The 18166-nt window shown below is 43.1% G+C and overlaps 1 protein-coding gene across 1 annotated transcript; it reads left to right on the top strand.

Annotated features, from left to right (window-relative positions):
• The first annotated feature begins 3686 nt into the window (after positions 1-3686).
• Positions 3687-18088, top strand: LOC132286519 (nudix hydrolase 1-like). The gene is made up of 2 exons (XM_059788875.1): positions 3687-3908; positions 17682-18088. The coding sequence occupies exons 1-2, from the start codon at positions 3767-3769 to the stop codon at positions 17984-17986; spliced, it is 447 nt and encodes a 148-aa protein (XP_059644858.1). The 5' UTR covers positions 3687-3766; the 3' UTR covers positions 17987-18088.
• The last annotated feature ends 78 nt before the right edge of the window (positions 18089-18166 follow it).

Genomic DNA, 18166 nt, shown 5'->3' with positions numbered 1-18166 from the left:
AAGGTTCTATAAAGGAACAAGATACACTGAGAGGAAGTATCATGTTCTATATGATATTGTCCGGCAAGAAAATGTACTTGTAATTAGAACATTGCATTGGAACACAACTTTGTTAATCCATTATCAAAGGTGTCATTGATCAATAATTTTGATCATCATCTGGATAACATTGGAGTTAGGTGCAATTTGAATTAGCTATGAGGGCAAGTGGGAGCTGTTGGGATTTATATGCCCTGGCATAGCAAATTCCTGTTTGGATTAAAGTGACATATGTTCCTGAAGTTTCTGAAATATTTATGTTTTATACAATTGGTGAATTCAATGTATTATGTTTCAATTCATTATAGAATTGATAGTGTCCATTTGATTACAAGATATATATATATATATATATATATATATATATATATATATATGTGATGGCAATCAATGCATGATATATAAATAGTAATCATAAATGGTTCATAGTCGGTAATTATGGATGGACTCATAATTAATTAAGATTTGAACTGGATCCGCGTTAGGTTGAGATATATTGCGAGAGTCGTCGTACGCAATTGCTCCCTATCACTGTCATGGCATTTGACTCTTAAGCATGAGAAAAGTATAAACTCTTTTATTAATTAATAATTACTTTGATTTGTTCGGCGGATTCTTCGGGATCCTTAGATCGACACTTTGGGTAGTTATATAATTAATAGTTAAAGGGTTATATTTTCAATATTTGTATCATTGCTACTTGTATTTATTTTGTATTGATTATGGTTGATCACAAAGTAAATTCGAAGGCCTTCGTGTGTTTTTAGACAAAATGATTTATTATATATTTAGTTATTTAAATTATTATTTTTGTCAAACAAATGTTTTATTGTGATCGAGCCAGAAATAATCAAAGGTATCAAAATAAATATATTAATTAAGTAGTCGGATTGATGGCTTTATTTATCCGATAACAAATTATACATAGAGGGGTCAAAGTGCAACATTGACTTAGAGGTTATTTATTATTTAATTGGAGTTCAATTAATTTCTTTTAGTGGAGTAGAAATTAATTTATGAATTAATTGAATTGGGTTCATGGACGGGGCCAATTATTAATTTATTGTAGCCAATAAAATAATAGGCCCAATGGATTCTCGCTCATAGCCCAACTTGATATTGGAATCATATTAGATTTGAGACATGTGAATTAGAGATTGAGAATGATTTGTTGTTTCCTTTTCTTTATTTTTATGTTGCCTATAAATATACATGGTCTATGTATATTTTAGGGGGTGATTTTTAGAAGAAGGAAAAAGGAATTTATTTTCTCTCTCTAGAAAATTAGGGTTTATGTTCTCATCTAATGGAGGCTCCCACAAGCCTAGTTTTCCAAGGTCATTCATGGAGGCTTATGAGTGATTCTTAAAGGCAATAACATTACCAATAAGATGGAGATCCATGGAAAAGGTGTCTAACAAAAGGGATCTACAATAAATGAGAACATTCACTTTAGAAGAGAGATCTAAGATTTACTCAAATCTTGATGTAAGTATTCAATCTTTTAATTGAATGATACATCATGTTTTATTTTTACATAAAACTTGTCTCTATGTGATGAATCAAGATATATGAATTAAAATCCCTCGAAAAGTTTTTAAAACTTGCACGTTTTCCAACAAAAATAACATTGAAGTGTAAAATTTAAATAAACGTGCAAATAAACCACTCTAACTACTTTTTCATCAAAATTGACATAAAGTAAATTTTAAAATCCTAATTTGCCCTTTTCTCATATCACCAAGATCAAATAATATGTTTTCTTTTACATTTTTTTAATTTTTTTTATTTTTACTTTTAGCATGAATCATATTAAATTCAAATATTTATTTATTTAGGTCAAAGATTATATGAATGCTTTACAATTTTTTTGTTAGTATGAAACATATTAAATGTAAATATTTATTTTTATAGGTCACAAATTATATAAAGACTATACAATTTTGCTTTTAGTATGAAGCATATTAAATATAAATATATATTTCGTTAGGTTTGAAATTATATGAATACTATACAAATATAATTTAATATTTTATATAATGCTTTCAAATTATTTCTTTATTCTTCCTAAGAAATTTTTTATTTTTCAATTATAAATATAAAATCATTTACTTTTAATTTTTCAAATATGTTCTTTAGTTTTTTTTTTTTGGTCTATGATCAAACAAAATATTATATATATATATATATATATATATATATATATATATATATATATATTTATAGTATAGCTCTCTTATTTTTCATTAAAAAAAATGGTTTCCATGCTATCTATGATTAATAGGAAAAATAAACATAATTCATTGACAAGAGGGTATTATAGTCTTTTTATGCGAGGAATATTTGCACCAAATTTAGTATAAAAGAATTTTATACCACAAACCTTTTTGCGCTATATCAATAATAAATATATAAATATATATATATATATACTTAACCCAAACATATTACGAAAGAAAGAGAGAGTCTTGTCCCAATTTTTTATGCCAACTTAGCTACCTCCGAACGTTTGTGATATGCTAACAAAATAATTATTACGTTTTACTTGAACATCCTAATATGTTACTCATTGAGAGCAAAACTCAGTATAAATTCTCATCTTATACTTTTTAAAAAGATATATAAATTCTCATCTTCTAGTTTTCATACTAATATTTTATGAGTATATAATTAAAAAAGCTAAATTAATAAGGGTAAATTAGTATTAAAAAAAAAAAAAAAAAAAAAATCCACCCTACTAATACATTAGGTTCGTACCTGTATATATATATTTGCATTTTTCAAATGAATTTTATTTTATTTTTCTCAACAAAGGCATTCACGCATTTTTCAAATGGATAAAAAAATAAAAAGTGAGCATTCTTTGGATTTTGTATTTTATATTGTATTTTCTGAGAAAGTGGTAATTAAACTTGTTATGTCCAATAATGCCACGACGTTGTATCTGTGGTGATGCTTGGTCTTTTGAAAAAAGTTTATCAAAACCTGTTAGCATCATACGTTAATTCTTGAAAAATAAGTTATTAATATGACATGTGTACATATCTTTTATAATATTGAAAGTAAATAAAAAAAAACAATTAATTCATTTTGTTATACGTCAAAATGATTCCAAATTAGTTTTTTTTTTTTAAAAAATAATAATAAAAAAATAAAAATTAAAGCAAGTGACATATTGATAGAATAGAGATTTAAACCTGTGCCTTCGGCCACAAGTACTACATGTCCTACCACCGAATTATCATCACATCTAATAATTTCAAATTAGTTGTCAAAAAAGAAAAATTAAAGCAAGTGACATATTGATAGAATGGAGATTTAACCCGTAACTTCGGCCATAAGTACTATGTGTCCTACCACCGAACTACCACATCACGTCTAATGATTCCAAATTAGTTGTCAAACTTATTTTTAATTAAAAAACAATGTTAGGTAAAGTGACAGTGCCACTATTCTTGTTGTCATAATCAGTGACCGTAAATAAAATATTACAGTTAATAAATATTCATAGTAATAACAAAAATATGTTAGTTAGTGGTCAGTGGGCCGCCATTTTGGACCTGAGCGTTGAACATGGGCCCAATTTTTCTACGAGTAGCCCAAGTCCAAAGTCCACACCAATGGCGGGAAAAACAGACGTCGTGTAACTTTCGTGAGACTTGAGACTTGAGACTCGAGAGCATAAAAACAACCACCGGTACCGGTGGCATGTCAGATCAACACCGAAATGGAGAACGTGTCGCCGTCGCCGGTGCCAAAATTTGGGGTGGCGGTGTTCCTATTGAAAGACAAGACGGTGCTGCTGGGACGGCGGCGCTCCTCCATCGGTCACAACACCTTTGCCCTTCCCGGCGGCCACCTCGAATTTGGTCAGTCCCTAATCTATATGCATATATATACAAGCACGCAAATACACTTATATGCACTCATACCTATAAGCGCACACTATATATATATATACACACACACAAACGTGCGCATAAACATCTACACAGAGCGTTCTATTATATTCTAGGAATCTCAGGGCTTATATATTTGGTATTGTATCTCGATAATACTCTATTTTTCTCAAACAAGAAGAAAAATTGGGGAAAAAAAGCTTCTTCCATTTTTTTTTTTTGAAATTTAAATTGAAAATGGAAAATAATTTGAATGAGCTGAATTTGCACAATGGTGAATAATGAATCGATCATAATTTCATTATGAAACTGAGAAACAGAGAAAGATAATTTTTACCATATAAGTTTAATGAGCCTAAGAAGCTATTGGAAGACTTAAATTATAGCACTCCAAGTGTTCGACGTAATGCTCAAATACCAAGTCCTCAAAAGAGATGAGTTTGCTCTAATATTCCATTAGATGACTGATTTAATGGAAAATTGATTTGAATTCTTAAAACCATTGAAAAATGCTATTTTTGTTTTTCCCTAATTGAAAAATTCTAATAACTCTGAGGCTATCGGACTAGTTTTCAATTAATCTTCTGCATTTTACTTTTGTAACTTAATTTGGCCAATTGGTTAAATTTGCACAATTCCATCAGCCTATAATTTCGGTTTTTATAGCAAAACTCAACATTTAAGTTATATAGTTGTAACAACTTAAATGCTTTTACTAATCATTACTTTACAATTTCCAACTCAACTCAACAAAATCTTGTACTGCCTATTTGAATTCGGTTATACTAATCCCATTTCATCATTCTACTCTAGGTCATAACTTTAAGTAAATCTGTCGTTACATCTATCTCCTTGCTATCTCACTTGTATTGCTTTAATTTCGAAAATCAGTGGGAGACTTAGGCTTCTAATTTTGAATCTTATTTGACAATAAAGATGTCAGCAAAGATATATTGGCAGATGATTTTCAAGTCTCAACCAATGATTCCATTGGAGATAGAAAATGTGGTGGTTGCTCTCATATGGAAGGTTAAGAAAAAATATATGTGTTGATGACCGCGCCACGACAGCTGATTAAGTGACGCCACCTCTGCAATATAGGCACAACTGGCCAGTGCTGACCTGGCGTGCCCATAATGGATTAGGTATTCTCGAGCTACCTATCCGATAACTGAACTCACTAGCTGAGGAAGGGGTCGCTACCCTTCCTCCACTGTGGACGCGCCCCGCTCCAGTCGGATGGGCTCTTCCCCCCCTTGGCTCATTCGAGGACGCTCTCTGAAAGAGCGACCTCGACTAACCTGTTTACACACTTCCCGTCTCGGCAAAGAGGACCTCGGGATAAAATTAGGATAGGATCTTGCGAGGTCATGAAGGCAGGACCTCGAAAGGGACCTATCCCCACTGAAGCACGGGAATCTGAGGACATGTGGATAGGTGGCTGAGATCCAAGGGGACGCCTCAGCCCGAGGCCAACACAATGGGGAAAGGATACTTGGTACCTAAGCTCAAGCAATGAAGGATAAGAAACGCATTAATTGTGAAAGACGTTTGATGAGACCCATATTAATTAAGGAGCGCCATTACCCCCTTTAACCGGGGGGCAAAGCGCCGCGGCCCATTCATCAATGTCTCATCCGTCAGAAGAAGAGACCATCAAGCCTTTGGATAAGAGCGGGCTCAGCTAAAGGACCAAAAGACATTGACCGAGGAGATAAACACTATAAATAGGGGTGTTAATCAGCCTTTAAATAACAATCACCACATTAATATCTATCTTTGGATAAGCTCGAGCTCACATGGTATTGAGGCCGGCCTTCCCTTTCTTAATCTCCTCAGTTAAAGAATCCCTTGTGTTGCTTGGATCTCCATTTGGATACTGATCTCAGATCTCTTGGTTTACGTGGAACGATCTCCTCGTCCTGCTCGCGAACTACCATCAACATTTTGGCGATTTCACTAGGGAGGAGCGCTTCACCTATGTCAAGCATACGAGAGATCAGTCCGCCCTCTCAAACCAGCCCTGCCTTAGGTGAGGGCTATGATAGGTCTGTAAGTATGCCTGGGTCGTACTTCCCCAGAACTAGGATTATCTATCCTGATGCGCTGGTCGAAGCCCATAAAGCACTGTCGCACAGAATGGAGCAGCTTGAAGGCACTCAGAGGGAGGAAGTGACTCTACTGCCGCAGATTGCTGACCAAGGAGCACTGCGGCAAGGCGCAAATCCGAGTGTTACTCTCTATGGTGAACATGCAACCCCAGACAATCCAGCACGACAGACGTTCTCGTCGTCAGCTGAGGCAAGGCGAGCCACTGGTCGACACAGGCGATCGCGGGATACACCGCCGCGGGCTCGCCGAACTCTCTTCAGTACTTCTCTTACGGCGCCTGCAAGGTTGAGTATGCCGAGTACCAGTCGGAGAGAGGCTTGTCACAGAGACACGGGCTCAGAGGGATTTGGACATCAACAGGACTCTGCGCAGCGGTCGCCATATGTAACTATGGCGGACCTGCAAACACTGCTGCGAAACGAAAAAAGTATGTTGATGCAGGAGGTGGCCCCTGAACCACCCTACGCACAATCCATCGCGCTTCTCCCTTACCCCCCAGGGTACTTGATCCCCAAGTTTAGCAAGTTTGATGGAAGGAAAAGGAACCCCTGAGAGCATGTGGTACGGTTCATTGAGGCTCTGGGGCCCTTTGGAAACGATCATACCCTGCGTCTTAGGGAGTTTTCAAAAACTCTCACGGATAGGGCCTACAAGTGGTATGCGAATTTGGAATCCGGGTCGCTCACTACCTGAACCAATTAGCCACGATTTTCCAGTCAAAGTTCTTTCAGGCAGAGGAAATGGTGACTACACTTTCCTTGACTAAAGAGACTCAAGGCCCGGGAGAGGATTTACTTACCTACGTCCATAGATTTCATGACTGAGCCATGGAATGCTATCAAACCCATGAAGAGGAGGCGCTGGCCAAGATTTGCATACAAGGCATGAAGGGGTCTTACCGAATCCATCTCATTAACCTCAAGCTCCTCACTTTCGCCGACTTGATAGAGGCATCCCGGGATTTAGCAAGTAACCTCACTATTTGTGCACAGGCCGCTACACAGGAAGAGTATCGAGGCAGGCGTAGACCTCAAGTTTCGGCTGTGGACGAATCTCCAAATAAGAGGGGCACAAGGCCAGCCCGTATTCCCCGCTCGAAGAATCCGGACGAGGCTCCTCCGCCATTCCCATGCACTCTAGAGGAAGTAGAGACCATTCTTAAGAAATGGATCCAACATGGAGACATCAGGCTGCCCGAGGTGGCCCGCGAGCCCACACTAGAGGAGATAGCTACTCCGAAGTATTGCTTGTATCACTGGCATACTCGTCACCTAACCTATGACTGTTGGGCGTTGCGAAATACTTTCCATAGGCGGATTGCTAGTGGCGAGCTCATTCTTCCCCCCAGGGATGTGAGAGAAGAGCCTTTCCCTGCGCACGATCGAGGTGTAGCGATGATGGTATCGGAAATGGCAATTGGCAAGGAAGGGGCCGAGGAGGATGCCGACCAGGTCGCGCTGGTAGATGAACACGACCTAGATGCGTTTCGTTTATTGGGAACGGCCCGTCAAGAATATTCTCCAAAAGATGGATTTTTCTCCTTTTGCTCAGAAGGAAATAGCGAAGTTTTTGTGGCTAGCGGCGAAGGATGGTGTTAAAGAGGTAGCGTCTATCGCGTTACTCCCTGTATCACAAAAGTCAGCTGGGTCAGCTATAGTCTTTACAGAGGAAGACAAGTGTGTCCCTACTCTGCACAACAGGCCACTGTACGTCACGGCGTCGCTCAACGGGGTCGAGTCGTCCCTCAATATCATGCCTCTGGAAGTCTTTCGCCGCAGCGGTCTCCCAGACGAGAAACTTGTCCGAAGGCCAACTGAAATCGCCGGGTTTGGAAGTGATATCCGGAGAACTGAGGGACACGTGACGGCCAAACTGGCCATTGGGAAGTTTAAAAGTTCGGTGAAATTTCATGTCATTGATTCAAATACCTCTTACCATTTGCTTATGGGTCGAGGTTGGATGCACAAGTTCGGGATCGTACCATCCTCGTATCACCAATGCATGAAGGGGTTCTGGAACGGGAAACAAGTAATGGTCCGTTGCTCTGATCGACCATTTACTAAAAGAGAGTCTCATATGGTGGAGGCTGGATTCTTTAACGAGTTAGAAGATACAGAGGAGCCCCAGCCATTGAGGGCCTTTCCTCTACCGAAATGGGAGGAGATTAACCAACCAAAGAAGGAGAGAATGCCAGGGCTGGCTGCTAACCAAAAGAGGAGTCCAGCTGTCTGCAAAAGGATATGTTTGTCTGACGGGAGGATAGCGTACCGTTTATGATGGTGTTGGGGGGCACGATCTCGGGCAAGACCGCGCCCCCGAGTGGAGTCGTGTTAGGTATAATCCCCGAGCTTGGAGGAGGAAGCCAAAACGGAGTCAGGCGAATCTGCTCGGCTCAGTCAGGATGAAGTAGAGGAAGTCAACTAAGCCAATGATGGCCGCTCCCGGGTAGTCTATGTGTATAAAAAGCTAGAAGGAAATGAGAAAGCGGCATTGGTAGCTCTGCTCAAAGAGTTCGAAGATGTCTTTGCTTGGACAAACGAAGAAATGCCCAGACTAGGCCCTCAAGTAGTGGCTCACCATCTCAATGTGCGACCGGATGCTTGCCCGGTTAAGCAGGCGCAAAGGAGCTTTCGGCCAGAGCTTGAGTTACAAATAAAGGAGGAGGTACAGAAGCTTTTGTGAGCCGGCTTTATCAAACCAATTCAACATCCTACGTGGTTAGCGAATGTGGTTCCGGTGAAGAAGAAAAATGGAAAAATCAGAGTTTGTGTTGATTTTAGAGATCTGAATAAGGCATGTCCTAAAGATGATTTTCCGCTGCCTATAATTGACAACTTGGTAGACTCGACCTCAGGGCATGAGATGTTCTCGTTCATGGATGGATACAGCGGATATAATCAAATAAGAATGGCGCAGTGTGATGCAGAGAAAACAACATTCCGCACCCCCATGGGGAACTTCTATTTTACAGTCATGCCCTTCGGCTTGAAGAGCGCAGGAGCCACTTACCAGCGGGCCATGACAGCTATTTTCCATGACATGTTACACAGGCAAATGGAAGACTATGTGGATGATCTGGTGGTGAAATCCCGAGTTCGCAGTGAATATTTGGCTAATCTGAGAAGTGTCTTCGAAAGATGTCGGAAGTTCAAGCTAAGGATGAATCCGCTGAAATGTACCTTTGGGGTCGAGGCTGGCCGTTTCTTGGGTTTCATAGTGCATCGTCAAGGGATCGACATCGAGCAAAGCAAGGCCCGAGCTATCATAGAAATGCCTCCGCCACAATCTCTCAAGCAACTAAAGAGTTTGGTAGGGCGGGTCTCATATCTACGACGCTTTATACCTGCGCTTGCCGAGATGACTCATGCTTTTGGCGCTCTGATGAAGAAAAAATCCGAGTTCAGATGGAGTGAGGAGCACCAGCAAGCTCTCAACCGTCTCAGGGGACTGCTTTCCTCGCCAACCACCATAGTGGCCCCTCGGATAGGGATCCCCCTCAGACTTTACATTACCTCGACAGAATGCTCTATTGGAGTGCTTCTCGCCCAGGAAAAGGATGGTCAAGAGCGCCTCGTGTATTACATCAGCCGAGTTGTGCAAGGTGCTGAGGCACGCTATTCTTCGATAGAGCGCCATTGTCTCTCCCTCGCGTTTGCAGCTAAGAAATTCCGCCATTATTTCTTAGCCCATACCATTCATCTTATCACCAAGTGTGACCCGCTGAGATACCTACTCTCGCGATCGATCATCTCTGGACGAGTGGCGCGGTGGCTTTTGATGTTGGCCGAGTTCGATATCCAATGCCTAGCACCTCGTGCTATTCTGAGTCAGGCCATGGCTGATCTGATAGCCCAATTCCCTTCTGGGAATTTCGAGCCGGTGCACGATGACCTTCCCCTCGACGAGTTCGAGTCAATTTGTTGCGCGGATGAAAACATGATTTGGACGCTGTCATTTGATGGATCATCTACCTCTACGGGAGGCGGCGCAAGAGTAGTATTGACCCCTGAGGGGGGGCAAGCCCGAAATCTTTCATACAAGCTCACTTCGGATGTTCCAATAACACGGCAGAATACGAAGCTCTGGTGCTAGGTCTTCTGGCAGCACGAGAAGCTAAAATCAAGCGTTTGCACGTGCAAGGAGATTCAAACTTGGTGGTAAAACAACTAGATGGCTCTTGTGCCATCAAAGAGCCGGCTTTGGCGGCATACAAAACCATTATCCAGAAGCTCAGTGGTCATTTTAGTGAACTTCAAATAACCCACGCGCCGAGGACTGCTAATCGACATCTGGACGCTCTGGCCACTCTGGCATCCAAAGTCGAGATTACAGGGGAATCATTAGACATCCGTATTTACAGGAAGAATGAGTCGTGTCTGTATAACGCACAATTTGCAGAATCTGAGGATAAGGATTGGCAAGACCCTTATGAGTCGCAGCTGAAAGGTGGTGTGGGTGAGATTCCTTTGATGGAACTTAAAAAATTTTCAGTGTATCTGGGGGTATTGTATTTCAGGGCACCCGGAGGAACTCTAGCAAGGTGTGTTGGAAGAAAGGAAGCCAGTAAAGTGTTGGGCGAAATTCATAGGCACACATGTGGCGACAATTCATTAAGCTTGTACTGAAGAATACAAAGGCAAAGATACTATTGGCCGACGATGGCAAAGGGGGCAGCGGCTATTCAGAAAGCATGCCACAATTGTCGAGAGCTGTTCGAGGGGAACCAATCTGTGGCCATTGTCGAGGAAGGCTGGAGACACAAGTATGTGGAGTATTTTGAAAATCGGTCGCTCCTGCAGGATCCTGGGGAGGCTACTCTACTCAGAAAGGAGGCAAGCCAATTCTTCATTTGCAGCGGCGAGCTAATGAGGCGAGGCTTTGATGGTAAGGCTAAGCGATGCGTCAATTTGGCCGAAGCTCGCGAAGTTCTGAAGCAAGCCCACGATGATGAACACCAATGGTGGAAGAAATTGTACAATCGCATTATACAATTGGGCTATTATTGGCCTACTATGCAAGCTGACAGCAAAGACTACGCTCGAAGGTGTCGGGAATGCCAACTCCACAATAATGCCATCCACTCGCCAGCTGTGGAATTGCATCCCACGGACGTGCCTTGGCCATTCCACACCTGCGCTATGGATTTGATAGGACCAATCTCACCCAAGTCCAAAAAAATGAAGTGGATATTAGTAGCGACGGAGGTCTACACTAAGTGGGTCGAGGCGATAGCCCTGTCAACGGCAACCGGGCAAGTAGTGGCAAACTTCATCAAAGAAAATATTATATGCCGTTTCGGTGTACCTCGAGTCATTGTTTCAGACAATGGAATACCCTTCATCAACAGTCGGGTCCGTGCGCTTCTCTAAAGGTATCGGGTGGCTCACCGTAAATCAACGCCCTACTATCCAAAAGGCAATGGACAAGCTGAGGCCACCAATAAGACACTGATTCGAATCCTGAGTCGAACACTGAAGGAGCAGCATGACAAGTGGGTTGAGCAGCTGCCATTCGCACTTTGGGCATACCGTACCACAACAAGAGGAGCTATTGGTGCAACGCCTTTCTCCCTGGTGTATAGAACAGAAGCGGTGCTCCCGGTTGAAATAGCAGTTCCTTCTAGAAGTCTAGCCGAACGGAGCCAGCTGCAGTTTGACCACCGGATCAGGGAGCTTGAGGGGCTTCAGGAGCAGAGGAAGCAAGCGAAGAGCAAAATGGTGGTTTACCAAAGGAGGGTGGCTCGGGCCTACAATGCCACTGTTCGACCTCGAGCGTTTCAAGAGGGCGACTTGGTTTTGAAGACGGCGACACATGTGATGCGAAACTCGTCTGCACCAAAGTTCACACCAAAGTGGGAGGGTCCCTTCGAGGTAAGGGCTGCCAGCTCTAGTGGGAATTACGATATTGGAAGGATTGGAAGCAGAAAGATATTGGGCACGTTCAATGCCAAGTGGTTGAAGAAATATTACTTCTAATTTGAAAGCCTCATTCGAGGCCCTGTTATTATAATGCAAGAACTCATGTAAGATGTTAAGAAAAGCTCGAGGGGGCTCTGCGCCTCCCTCTCGTTTTCTAATGCCTGGCATGTTGTTTTTTTTCACTTTTTTACTTCCTGAATCAAAATTCCTGGTTGGCCTTATCTCTGGTAGAGGTCATGCAAAAAAAAAAAAACACTGATCATTTGTAAGAGCCTCTAGTCTATCTCAACTCTGGAAGAGGTTACTTATAGCAACCATGGTATCACCTGGCCTCGGCTAAAAGCCATTTATGATTTTTGATTCATATTAATGACTTGCAAAGGTCATTTATAATAATTTTCATGACATTGCTCAAAAAAAAAGAAAGATGCACGATAATAATAAAAAAAGAGACCGTTCTATTAATAAAAGATTGTAATACTTTCAAAGTCTACAAGTTGCATAAATTGACATATTCTCAGAATACCCTAGTACAAGGTGTTATAATATCAGGGTAAATCGCCTAAAACTAAAACAGTAGGGCCGAGTTGAGATGACCTGCACTCGATTTCATCCTTTAAAGAAGCAATATGCTGTTCTGTCGAGTTCACCTGCTCTTGCAGCTCGGCTAAGCGGATCTTTTCGTTATACAGCACTCATTCCTCTTCGATGACCTGATCGCGAAGGTCTTTGATTTCTTCTACCATCCTTTCGCGCTCCCCCAAGGCCTTAATTCGCAAAAGGATGTCGCAGGCCCAGCCTACGTTGATCTGCGCTCGGCCCAAATTAGTGAGGAGACGATCGAGGGAATCAAGATCTTTCTTGGCCAGGGTACGATCTCGAGCTTCTCGAAGGCCAACTACCAACTCGCATGTGGTTTTATACACAAAGTCCAGAACAAAGGCAGCAGCCCTTCAAGATCCCCAAAGGTTTGGGGGTATTTTGCTTGAACCTCGTCCAAAATCTTAGCCTCGGCGGCAGAAACGGTGATTCCACCCCACAGCACGTGTAAAGGGTCATCCGTCTCTTGATCTGGCTCTATAGGATTCGCGGCCTGACCTCTTGTTGGTAAGTTAACTTCTCTCTCGGTTGCATCCTCACTAGAGGCCGGCCGAATCAATCTATTACCCTCAGCTTGGTTGACTTCATGCCTCAAATAGTTCGATTCTGAGGTGTCATCATGGGACGAGTTACTGCTGGCATTCGAGCTCTGCATTTCATCCAAACCGTCACCCTCAGGAAGAGATCTGATGGCTGAATCCACCATCTGCTGCAACTCGGCAAGAGACTCTCGAGGTAGCACATGAACAATCTCGACCTGCGAACTGGTATCGCTGTCCTCGCCCACGCGATCGGGGAAACGACCCTCTGAACCAGCTGCAGCTTCAGCCACGTCAGACGTAGCTACCTCGGCACCTAAGGGATGGATAACCAATCGTTAAAAAAAAAAAAAAAAAAAAAAAAAAAAAAAAAAAAAAAAAAAAAAAAAAAAAAAAGAAGAGGGGGGGGGGGGGAGGGGGAAAAAAAGGATAGTACCTCCTCTATGGGATGGCGAGCGACTTGGGCTTCGCTCGATGTTAAAAATTCCCATAGTAGGATCTGCCGAGGTATTAACCTCCCCGGTCTCCTCGTCAAACCTGCCTAAGCCGCGGGCTAGGGGGATCAACTCTTTGCCCACCCCGTGCTGCAAAGGAGGAGGGTTCAAGTCAGAGGACAGTACCTCCCTCGCTGCGTGCTCAGGGTCCTCCAGAACGCTTGCCAAAAATATGAAGAGGGTTAGAGGGAATGGCCAGGCCGGTATCCGCCTCAGGAGCGAGGAGAACACCACTAGTGGGCGCGGTCGTCGCAGGAGTTCTTTTTGGATGGCTAGCGCGAGACCTTGTTCTCAAAGGAACCCCAGCTCGGGTGGGCGAATGAGGAATCTCGGAAGAAACAGGATCCTTTGCAACGGTGGGGGCCTTTGGAGCATCCTATAGAAAGGGAGATGAATAAACTGGTCAGCATGGAGTTGATAAGAAAGTAGAGGTAAAATGCTTCTTTTACCTTAGCTCGCTTTGAAGACGCAGTTGCAGGTATGAAGGTGCTAACGTCTTGATCTGCCTTGCATTTGTCCCAGCGCGCCTTAGTGGCACGGAGGGCTATCACGGGCGCGGTTGCAGTTGGCAAGAGTAGAGGAAGTAAACCTGTTGTGCTGCAAGGTTTACCCCTCGCGGCTACAGACGTATTTTTGAAAGTGCGGAACGAGGCGTCACCCTTTAATAGGGCTCGAGCAGGGACAGGGACATGAGTGCTACTTACAAACTTCTTAAAAGAAAGAATTATCTCCTTCCAATAGGTCCTCGTCTTTTCAGCCCATCTCCCAACCCTCTGAGTGGAGGGCACATGAAGAATTTAGCGATTCCCAAGGAGTTCTGCCTCTGCAGAATCGAGGAAGCGCAAAAAACCTAGAGCGTAGGTGCTATGATCTTGTCGCACCCCATAACCATAATCCCTCGGAAGCCCTTGATCCAACCCAAATTGTCGACCTACCCTGTGAGGGTTGTAAACCTTACTTACGCCCGAATGAGGGGGAAGAAGCGCGGGAAGATAGCCAAGCAGGGTCATGGCTATGATAGTCAGGGCTGGAGTACGTTTCAAAGACTTGCCCGAAATCATCATGCCGTCCTTCGACGCACAACACTCCACACGAGGTCCATGGGTGTATGGGCGAGCTACAAAGCAACTCTCCCTGTCAATAAACTCCGACAATTTCTTTTTCGTGCTAAGTTTGTGCCACTGGAAAGATCGCTTCAAGCCGTTGTCACGAGCCAACGTGGTTGGACGAGGACCATACTTTGGGAAGTGTTCGTACAAGAACATCTGAAGGAAAATTATGTTAACAGGAGAAACCACGGTCATGCGACCCACGGAGCGCTCCATGCGGGCATGCGCCAAGTCGAGCTCGTGGTAGAGAGTACCCAAGAACAGAACGGCCAAGGGCAGGTTTTTGCCATAAGATAGCTTGACGGCCAAAGGGATGAGGTCAGGACAAGGCCTGTTATCAGGAGGCCCCGGAAAAACAAATCTGGATAGCCATGACAAGATATATGCAGTAAGGCGAGCTGAATCCTTGCACTTCGGGCCACTGAAGAACTCCTCCTCTTCTTGACCCTGGGGGGGGGGGGGGGGGGAGTCTCGGAAATAATAACGCAAAAGTGATACAAACGTGCACTTCTTGCCCGTCTCCGGGAACTCCTCAAGAAGTCCAGTATCTTGAAATCGCGAGGCTATCTTACCTGCCGAGGTAACACCTTTGCGAAGCTTGGAGGCAAGTTTGACCTCGTCTTCAGGGATAGACCAAGAGCTAGGGTTATGCTCACCAAATACGTTCAAGCACATAAGCTGCACCACATCCTCCAAAGTAGGGGTGAATTCCCCCCAAGAGGTGATAAAGGTATGGGTATCTCGGCTCCATCGAGATAACAGGAGGGTGAGATCGTGGATATCCTGAGGCATGGTTAGCTCCCGAGTGTTTCGGATAGCGTCTGTAATTTTCGAAGCCTGCAAAATCCCTGAGAACTCACCATCAGATAGAATCGCGTCTGTCCACAACTCTCACTCTCTTCCATGACCGGTCTGACTCGTAAAGGCAATGTTGGAGTGAGGGAAGTCACCGCGCTCTACCCTGAATCGTAAAATCGAGTTGGGCTGAATGGGCGCCCCGGTGAGTGCATAAGGCTCTCCCTCGAACAAGAGTGTGCTTGCTGGAGCCTCATTAACCTCGCTTAATACATCACTGTTGACCCAGAAGGTGTCACTCAGACCGAAATATGGGGCAACTCACCATTCGTTCAAAGGAGGGATGTCAGGAACATCATCGTGAATTGCCATTGTCTTTTGTTTTGAACAGCAAGTCTTTTTGCGAGGAGTGAATAGGGATGAGTGGACAAGTGTTGTTATGTGCCTTTGAAAAAAAAAAATGTGTTTTGGAATGACTTAAATATGGGGGCTCGGCATCCCAAGCGTTGCGCCTCCGGCTGACGAAAGGACGCGACTCGAGACCCGAAACGTCTTAACCTGACATACCAATAAAAGGGTGACACGTAGATCGAGAAGCTAAAGCGACACGACCCCTGAAGTGATATAACTGTTTGGTACTTAAATGACATGACCCTTCAGTGGAAATAATAATGACAAAAAATTAAATTAGTGGTTTGCTCGAGCTCCCCTCTCGATGACCTCAAGCAGGGGGGCAAAATGTTGATGACCGCGCCACGACAGCTAATTAAGTGGCGCCACCTTTGCAATATAGGCACAACTGACCAGTGCTGACCTGGCGTGCCCATAATGGATTAGGTATTCTTGAGCTACCTATCCGATAACTGAACTCACTGGCCGAGGAAGGGGTCGCTACCCTTCCTCCACTGTGGACGCGCCCCGCTCCAGTTGGATGGGCTCTTCCCCCCCCCCCCCCCCTGGCTCGTTCGAGGACGCTATCTGAAAGAGTGACCTCGACTAACCTGTTTACACACTTCTCGTCTCGGCAAAGAGGACCTCAGGATAAAATTGGGATAGGATCTTGCGAGGTCATGAAGGCAGGACCTCGAAAGGGACCTATCCCCACTGAAGCACGGGAATCTGAGGACATGTGGATAGGTGGCTGAGATCCAAGGGGTTGCCTCAGCCCGAGGCCAACATAAGGGGGGAATGATACTTGGTACCTAAGCTCGAGCAATGAAGGATAAGAAACGCATTAATTGTGAAAGACGTTTGATGAGACCCATATTAATTAAGGAGCACCATTACCCCCTTTAACCGGGGGGGCAAAGCGCCGCGGCCCATCCATCAATGTCTCATCCGTCAGAAGAAGAGACCATCAAGCCTTTGGATAAGAGCGGGCTCAGCTAAAGGACCAAAAGACATTGACCGAGGAGATAAACACTATAAATAGGGGTGTTAATCAGCCTTTAAAGAACAACCACCACATTAATATCTATCTTTGGATAAGCTCGAGCTCACATGGTACTGAGGCCGGCCTTCCCTTCTTAATCTCCTCACTTAGAGAATCCCTTATGTTGCTTGGATCTCCACTTGGATACTGATCTCAGATCTCTTGGCTTACGTGGAATGATCTCCTCGTCCTGCTCACGAACTACCATCAACAATATGTAAGCGGTGAACCAATGTGATCGATTCGTTGATTGATATAAAAGTCGGTGCAGAGATCATAGTTAGCAACAACATTTTCTCTCTCATACTTGCATCTTGTATTATTTTAGCCACTTATGTCTCTCTTCGGTGGTTTGAATCGATAATAGTAAAACAAAAAGAAGCCATAAGGCATTGTAGTACCGTCCCTGTGCTTAGTCCATTGTCGCTTCAAAGTTCAAATGGCAGTGGATTGACCTTCAATGAACATCAACATAGACTGGGCAAGTATAGAACTCTCTCGTCTCTCTGTTTTTGCCCTCTGACTCATGTCTCTAGTTAACTTCATTCAAGATTCATTTACTTTATGGCAGTAGTTCCTTGTAAATTTTATATATATATATGTATATATATTCTGAAAATTACTAATATTTGGTGTTAGCAGGAAATTTATTCTTGCGTGTATTGAATTCTATTGTTCATCAAACAAGCAATTGATCAGTGGTTCTAATTAACGTGATCATTCCAAATTTCTTATTCTTTTTAGGGGAGAGCTTTGAGGAATGTGCAGACAGAGAAGTGGAGGAGGCAACTGGTTTACTCATTGAGAAAATCAAGTTTTTAACAGTCACCAACAATGTCTTCTACAAAGAAGGCAAACCAGTACATGCCGTCATCATATTCATGCTTGCAGCAGTCTCGGCACATCCCCAACAATTGCCGCAAAATATTGAGCCTGATAAATGTGATAGCTGGGATTGGTATGATTGGAACAACCTCCCACAACCACTGTTTGGACCGTTAGAAAAATTGGTGGGTGCTTTTGATCCTTTCCCATCTGAGAAAATTTGATAAAAGAAATTGCTCAGCCACTTGAAAATAGTTTGAAAAAACGTGTATGGATGATCCCTCCTGTCAACTTTGTGACTTGTTAATCGATCAATGATAGTAATTGCATGAATAGTGTTTACTAATTCTATTGATGCATCCTAAATTTTGATGGTTTTATATGTAATTTATTGATAGTTTTTC

This window comes from Cornus florida, unplaced genomic scaffold (genome assembly GCF_030987335.1).
Source record: "Cornus florida cultivar Cherokee Brave unplaced genomic scaffold, ASM3098733v1 CherokeeBrave_3.0.0_Hap2_Chr02, whole genome shotgun sequence".
In the NCBI taxonomy this organism is placed as follows: Eukaryota; Viridiplantae; Streptophyta; class Magnoliopsida; order Cornales; family Cornaceae; genus Cornus; species Cornus florida.
This window is presented reverse-complemented; position numbering and strand designations above follow the sequence as displayed.